Source organism: Tenrec ecaudatus, chromosome 15 (genome assembly GCF_050624435.1).
Source record: "Tenrec ecaudatus isolate mTenEca1 chromosome 15, mTenEca1.hap1, whole genome shotgun sequence".
In the NCBI taxonomy this organism is placed as follows: Eukaryota; Metazoa; Chordata; class Mammalia; order Afrosoricida; family Tenrecidae; genus Tenrec; species Tenrec ecaudatus.
The window spans coordinates 21386416-21394472 of NC_134544.1; the positions used below are offsets into that span (position 1 = coordinate 21386416).

At 43.4% G+C, this 8057-nt stretch overlaps 1 protein-coding gene across 27 annotated transcripts in view; it reads left to right on the forward strand.

Annotated features, from left to right (window-relative positions):
- TCF4 (transcription factor 4) overlaps window positions 1-7166 on the forward strand; it is a 399157-nt gene extending 391991 nt beyond the window's left edge. For all 27 annotated transcript variants that reach the window (XM_075532963.1, XM_075532953.1, XM_075532952.1 and 24 more), the window contains 3 exons: window positions 881-1110; window positions 1697-1836; window positions 2310-7166. In XM_075532963.1, coding sequence (XP_075389078.1) covers window positions 881-1110; window positions 1697-1833 — 367 coding nt within the window. In that variant the 3' untranslated portion in view covers window positions 1834-1836; window positions 2310-7166. The remainder of the gene's footprint in view (window positions 1-880; window positions 1111-1696; window positions 1837-2309) is intronic.
- The last annotated feature ends 891 nt before the right edge of the window (window positions 7167-8057 follow it).

The following is an 8057-nucleotide window of genomic DNA, read 5'->3' on the forward strand; positions in this document are numbered from 1 at the left end:
TGGCCTCTCCTTGGCAGGGTCTACTGGGTCCGACCATGCTTTTGCCAGGAGCCAAGTCGTTCTGCAGTGCACACGGCCTGAGACAATGAGGATGGCTTGTTAACTAGTAGTCAGAGGGTGCGCACTTATGATTTTGCATTTCACAAAGTGAGTTTCTTCAACTCTTAAGATTGGAAAGATTCGTGGCATTAAAGGCCATCAAGCGTTCAATTTTTCGAACCCTTCGTTGGACACATGGACGAAACAAGACTCACTGGATGGACCCCGCCTTTGAAACGAGTTCATGGGGAAGCCCGGCCACCCCTCCCCGACTGCTGTTCCCTCCTGGCTCTGCAGCCCTCTTCTCTGCCCATTGCTGTGTCTGACATTTGGCTTTGATGTGTTAGTTGAACATATCCAAATTTGTCTGTCTCTCTTTCCCAATCGCTTGTTTCCCTCTGGTTTCAGATGGGATTTTTGTTTGGTTTGGGTTTTCAAGTTCACACTGGGCCATCTTTCTGAATTGTGGTCATGCACAGTAAGTTAAGGCAGGTTTGATAGCGCGATTAGGCCTGGTTGCACAGTGCAACCTCATCAGTAAGTGTCCCCTGTCCCCAGTCCCACCCCCCCGTAGGGACGGGCACACTCTGAGCTCTTAAATTCGTAGCCAATGTCCCTGCTCCTGGCTCACGCTCAAGAGAGCCTAGCACCTTTTGTGTGTGGACAGTCCTGGCATTCTAAAAGCAAGCCCCTCCCATTCGACTTGGTAACAACGCCTGCCAAGGGCATGGCTTGAGAGGGTAAACTGCTCATGAAACATCTGAGCGCCAACAACGGTAATGTCAGACACCCGGTTTCCCCCACGCCATTAGAAAAGGCCGCGTCCCTTTTTGTCTCGCAGCAATAACGACGACGAAGATCTCACGCCGGAGCAGAAGGCGGAGCGCGAGAAGGAGCGGAGGATGGCCAACAATGCCCGCGAGCGCCTGCGGGTCCGCGACATCAACGAGGCCTTCAAGGAGCTGGGCCGCATGGTGCAGCTTCATCTCAAGAGCGACAAGCCCCAGACCAAGCTCCTGATCCTGCACCAGGCCGTGGCGGTCATCCTCAGCCTGGAGCAGCAGGTCCGAGGTCAGTGCTGCCATACCCCCCCACCCCCCGGAGAGCAGGCAGGGCTGGGGGGCTGAGGAGCTGTGCAGACGTGCCAGCCGGAGCCTGGCCCGGAGCCCTGTTGCTCTCACTTCAATCGTGGTTGCCTGCCATGGAACCGGTCCTCAACCCATCGTGACCCCATAATGCAGAGCAGAGCCCCCCTCAGGTTTCTGGGTTGTTGTCCTGATGATAGCGGAAGGCCAGGCCTTTCTTCCACGGTGCCCCAACCAGCCTTTCCATTAGCAGCTGAGTGAGTGACCATGGCAGTGCCGGGCTCCTTCCTCTTATAAGGAAGACAGTGTGGGGCTACAGCCGCAGGCACTGTTGGTCATGGGAGGGCTGGGGATGCTCCTCACCAGCCCCCAGAGTGCTTTGTCACAGCTGGCGCCAGTGCCCACCCCCCATGGTACAGTGTGATCAGTTCCTCATGAAATGCCACCCCACCCCCCATGCACTGGCCAAGCCCACCTTTCATCCTGGGGGATGGACACCTGGGTGACAGGGCGCATCCAGAACCACGAGTGACACTGACCCAGCGCCACCTGCCTGTGTTCTCCCTCCACAGAAAGGAACCTGAATCCGAAAGCCGCCTGCCTGAAGAGAAGGGAGGAAGAAAAGGTGTCCTCGGAGCCACCCCCGCTCTCCTTGGCTGGCCCTCACCCCGGGATGGGAGACGCATCCAATCACATGGGACAGATGTGAAGGGCAAGTGCATTGTCCATCGCTTCCAAAGCCCCCACGAATGCCAGGCTGCCATCCACATAGTAGCTGGTCTCTTTCCACTTCTTGGGAAATAGATATTTTTTTTTAAATCATTTTATTGAGGGCTCTTATAGCTCTTAGCACAATCCATACATCCATCCATTGTGTCAAGCACATTTGTACGTATGTTGCCATCATCATTTTCAACACATTTCTACTTGAGCCCTTGGTAACAGCCCTCCCCCATGAACCCTTGGTAATTTATTGATTTTTTTTCATGTCTTACACTGACCGCTGTCTCCCTTCACCCGCTGGAAAAATATTTTTTTAAAACACACACAGACACACACACACACGCACGCACACACACACACATGCACACACACACACACACACGCACACACGCACGCGCACTAAAATCCACTTTATCTTCCATAAATGTATTAATGCCTTTTCTTCTCTTTCTCCCTCCTCAGGTCCAAGTTGCCACATTGCTTCATTAAATCAAGAGACCACTTCCTTAACAGCTGTATTATCTTAAACCCACATAAACACTTCTCCTTAAACCCCTTTTTTTGTAATATAAGACAAGTCTGAGTAGTTATGAATCACAGACGCAAGAGGTTTCAGCATTCCCAATTATCAGAAAACCGAAAAACACACACAAAAAAAAGAGAAAGAGAGAGAGAAAAGGAACGGGAAAAAAAGTGCAACTTGAGGGGCGACCCTCTTTAACATATCATTCAGAATGTGCAGAGCAGCGCGTGCAGGCTGAGACCCGGCCCAGAGACAGAATGGCAATCTCTCCACACTGTGGAACCATGCATTTGTGCCTAAACTTCTTTTGGAACAAAAATAATAATAAAAGAAAATATAATTAATTTGTAAGTCTGAAAAAAAATATTTAATTTAAAAAATTGTAAACTTGCAATAATGAAAAAAAAAAGTGTACTTCTGAAGAAAACGACATGAACGTTCTTGTTGGTATTCAAGTCAGCTAGTGTTTCTAGAATTACTGGATCTCACGTAAGGGGAAGCGCGGCTGCCCTCGTAACAAAACCAGCAAACGTCCTGATGACAACGAAGTGATGACATTAGCCATTCCTTAGGGGGTAGGAAGAACAGATGGATCTTATAGACCTATGACAAATATATATATAAATATATATATAAATATATATTAAAAGTTTAGTGACTATGGTAAGCTTTTGTTCATTTGTTTCAGACTTTTTCTCCTGTAAAAAAATAGTACTGATTAACTTTTTTAAAAGAAAAGATTTTACTGTAAATACGGAATTTTTTTCTCCGCCCTTTGGGGTGGGGGTGGGGGGGCCGGTGGGGGAGGTGTTTTGGTTTGGGTCTTCTTTCCGTCGTCCCTTCCCCTGGTTCGTTACCGTAACCTGTAGTGCCAACTCTGCTTCCGGAGAGGTAGTGCAGGCAGGATGAAACGCTGACCCTGGTGTTGCTTCTCATTCATAAATAAGTAGAAAGTTGTTTCTCCAGTCTTTTTGGGAACACAGGACTTAAAAGTCACATTGTGTGTAGATATTACTAGCAGCATTACCAAGACATGGCAAAAAATTAAAAAACGGAGTCTGTCTGATTGTAATGTTGCATATGTGACCCTATGCTGGGATTTTCAGAGGTACAAGGTTAGAATGCTACAATGTTATTACCACTGTGCCTTCCAATGTTTATATCATCGGAAACATGACATAATCAAAGTGGCTGTGATTTACAAGATGATTAAAGCGTTACCTACATGTGTAGCCGAAGTAGTGTGCAGTGAGGCGTTTCTGAATACATGGTCAGATTTTTGGAAAAAAAAAACCACAAAAAATATAAAATAAAAAACAAAAAAATAGTTCAAAACCATCAAATGAGAAAAATTTCAAGTAGTGTGACAGAGCTGACTGATTTTGTTGCTTTCTTGATTTTGTTTTTCCTTCAAAATGGGTTCACTAAAATGTAGATGACTTAACTGCCTCCTCCCTCATTTGAAAAATGCCAATATTCCAATCGTCATGCAGCATTATAACAAGCCTTATAAGTCCTAACGCGTGTAGTTGCACTTTTGTGAGGAGGGGGCTAGTGCAGTATTTCTCTGGCCAGTATGAATGAGGTTTATACTTAACACATTTGACAGACACACAGAACAAGCTATGGCCCAGCATCTCCTCCGATGGCTAGCTTTGACGTCTGGGCACAACTGAACCAACTTCCATTGTGAATCTTTATAATGATTGACTTTGGTGTATAGTGCAGTAAACAAATAGTGCTCCTAGTTAAGTATTTGTCAGCATCCTTTTGTCTCTAACTCGTTTCTATTTTTACAGCCACACAATCTTGGCATGTATTAAGAAAAAAAAATCCCTGTTCAAGTAGTTTTTCCACCTATCAGCACTGAGTAAAATGCCATAAATCCATCGAAATGGTCTAAATGTTCCATCTGTTCTCCTGTTTTGCCAGTTATATAGTAATGGAATACGTTTGTAAATTTTATGCAACAAATGGCAAGCAAACGTATCATTATTTTGAAATTGTGTATGTAAAAGTTATATTTTTACATGTAGACTCTTGTTACGTGTTTTAATACATTGTATCCGCTTTTGTTGTTTTGTTTCTGTTTTTTTAACTGTGGGTTAAAAAGAATAAGGCATTTAAATAGTGAGCTTCAAGAATCTGAATTTTATGTTCATTTCTGAAAATGTAAGAACAAATAAGGTAGTTACCACGTGGTCATCTTTTGCAAACCCATAAACATTTTGATTAGCTATGTGTGTGTTAAAAACTGTAAATATGTTCAGTAGTGATAAAAACGAAAATACTTTGATTTGTTGATAAGTTCCTAAAATGTGGAGGTGGATTCAAAATGGTAGGAGAAGCAGAAATCAGACTTCCTGAGAAGTCGTCTGGGGGCTTTTTCCTGTGAAATGTGTGAACTAAGGGGCCCGGAGCAGGGTCTGGAGGACATGACGTTCACCCTCCCTCTTCTCCTTCCTGATTGATGGAAACTATTGTGTACTTGTTTCCTCGGTATGTTTGAGACTTCTTTTTAGTGGCTCATTCTGCACTCGTTATGTACAGTCTGCCAAGGCGCGGGTATCGCTAGAAACAATACCATGTAGGATGCAGGTACATGCTGATCAGTGCAGGATCAGTATACAGAAGAAAGCAAGGTGTTGACTCTTTAGGGAACTGGAAACACTCCCTGCACTGATGTGCATTTTAAGAAAGGCACTTTTGATACATGTTATCATCAAGGTGTGCTTTATAGCACTGAATGAACTTTTTTTTGGTTTTGTGGGTGGTGGGGTTTTTTGGGGGAGGGGTTGTTTTTGTTTTCAAATCTGTAAACCAAGCAAAAAAAAATCACCATTTGATTATTTTTCAGATTGGTGCTTTACATTTTGTTCTCAGAGTAAAATCTGTAATAAATCACTCACCAGCTTTGATGTATTAATTATTCCAGAATGTAATACATCTATTGTTGAATTCCCTTTGGAGATAAACACACACGCACACACAGACACAGACACACACACAAATATTTTTTTAAACAGCCACCAGAAAGCTGCACCCGACTTCTTGGCTTGGAGAAACTCAGTCCGCACCTCTCCTTACTAATTGGGTTGTGTTCTTCTTACAAAGTTGAAAGGGAAGGTGGCCTTCCTGGTGTATGCATGTTTGGGGATTTGGGCTTCTCTGTTTTTTGATTCTGAAGCCCAACTAAGACCTTGATATCCTGCGCTGGATGTTCAAAGGAGATTCAGGAAAAGCCAGGATAAAAAGTACTGCACAACAATTCCAGACTACGCTAGAGATGATGGGATTTAACTTGGGGATCTGCGTAAAGACACTTGGACTTTGAAAAGCATCTTGGAGCAGTTGATCCACCTCCACATTCAAGTAATTTATGAATATGCAGAATAGGGATCTGTTCATCTAGAATTTATTACCATTTGTCTTCTGTGTAGCTGCAAGGAACACTAATGTTTATACAAACTGTCGGTCCACCCAGTGATGCAACTTGTTCTGATTCAGTCTTCCAATGCCTTTTTTTTTTTTTGCTGTTGTCTTTTTTTTTTTTTTCACTTTTCCCGATCTCTTGATTTTGATTTGTGGTTTTTATGTTGATGGGTGGGTGGTAGGGGGGAGGCGTGGGGGTGGGGCGGGGGAGTCAAACCAAGTCTTGGGGTTAAGAGGACTTTCGTCTTTGCATCCAACAGGCAGAAAATATGATCTGTGTCCAAAAGTGAACTTGAGTCAGGAAAGAAACCGATTCCGCATAAACAAGCACAAAAAAAATATGTAGTCTGCTGGCTGAGACTGGAAACAAACAAGTGAAGATGGGATCAGGTGAATTCCAGCACAATGGGGCACCAGGGCCTTGCGGGCCACGCTTTCCTTTGCTTTGGTTTTGTTTGTTTTTCTTTAGAGACATGCTCTTTCTCCTGGGACTTGACGTGGGCTCATCCTTGTGCAGTGCTGGTTCTGCCATACTCATTTCAAGTATTATAGACACATCTGTAATGGTGAACATATATGAACTGTGGCCTTTTTCATTCTTGTTACTTGTGATGCAATTAAGTGAAGATAAGAAAAAAAAGCAGAGATTTACCATGTTATCAGTGCCTGGCTTTTTGTTATAAAGCTTTGTTTGTCTAGTGCTCTTTTTGCTATAAAATAGACTGTAGTACACCCTAGTAGGAAAAAAACCCTAAATTTAAAAATAAAAAATATATTTGGCTTATTTTTCGCAGGAGCAATCCTTTTATACCATGAATATTACATACATGCACACACATACACACACAAAATGTCAGATTCTGAATATTTCTTCTTTGTAGATTTTTGGAATCATGATGAGTAAAAGTTTGTTACTTTATTTTACTATTTAAAAGATGTTATTTTACCATGTGTTACTGAGATGAAAGCTGTATGGTAGCTTTTTGTTGTCGGTTTTTGTTTTTGTTTGTTTTTTTTATTTTAGTTGTAGGTCGCAGTGGGGAATTTTTTTTTTTGCGACTGTACACATAGCTGCAGCATTAAAACAAAAAATTGTTAAAAAAAAGAAAAAAAGGGAAAACATTTCAAAAAAAGATAAACAGTTACACCTTGTTTTCAATGTGTGGCTGAGTGCCTCGATTTTTTCATGTTTTTGGTGTATTTCTGATTTGTAGACGTGTCCAAACAGGTCGTGTGCTGGAGCTCCTTCGAGACAAAAAAACAAACCCAGCTTGGTCTAGGCCATTACCTGTTTTCATCTGTAGTTATTCGATGAAGTCATGTACATGACCGTTCTGTAGCAATAAATGTGCCATTTTTATAAATTGTCTCGGACACTTGTTTCATTTCATTCTGCATTGTCCGTGTCGCCGAGCTGGCCCTCTGTGAGTCACACCACTTTTCTCTGTGCAAGAGTTGGAGGCAGTGAGAGCCTACGAAACTAAACAACAACACCCCCCCACCCCACCCAAGCACATTGAGAAGCAGAGCGCAAGACTGACCAAAGCAGAGAGGCACTTACTGAAAACGGACAGGCTGCACGGAGAACAAACAGCAAACAGTCTAGACTCTAGCGGATTAGCTACAGGGAGGACTCTACCGTGGGCACAGACTCAGAGGCTGCACGGGGCGAGCCCTCGCTGGGCCGGTGTTTCTGGCTATCTGCAGGTTGCTAATAATTCACCCTTGACCTTTTGCATTAGTTGGGTGACTGTCAGGTAACATGTTCTCTAGATCTAGGCAGTCCATAAAGAAAATCAAAAGTGGTTTTCTTTAATATCATTTGGTTACACACTGACTACCGTTAGATGACTGACACTCTTAATTCTTTCTAAAACTATAGCCCCCACCACTTCCAGTTGACGCTGTTGACTCCAGGCGGAAACAACTGGACATGCTTTGGGTTTTGTTCTCCAACCCCAACTTATATAAATGAATGTGTATCGCCTGTTATTAAGACTGTATAAATTAGATTGTTCAGTGTCGTGGGCTATAAGTGTTTTTCTAAAATGAGAACCAGTCTGCCACACTTAGAAGCTGTTTCAGCATTGCCTTGTAGAAAGGTGAAGCGTGTGTGAAGTCAAGAGCCCCTTCATGGTCAGTGCACATGTCACAGAATGTTCTGCTTAAATACCTGGTCTTTGGGCGTGCCTCCAGCATTGCTCTTTTGTGCTTGCTGGTGGAGTTTAGTAACCAGCTTAAGAGTAGTAACACAT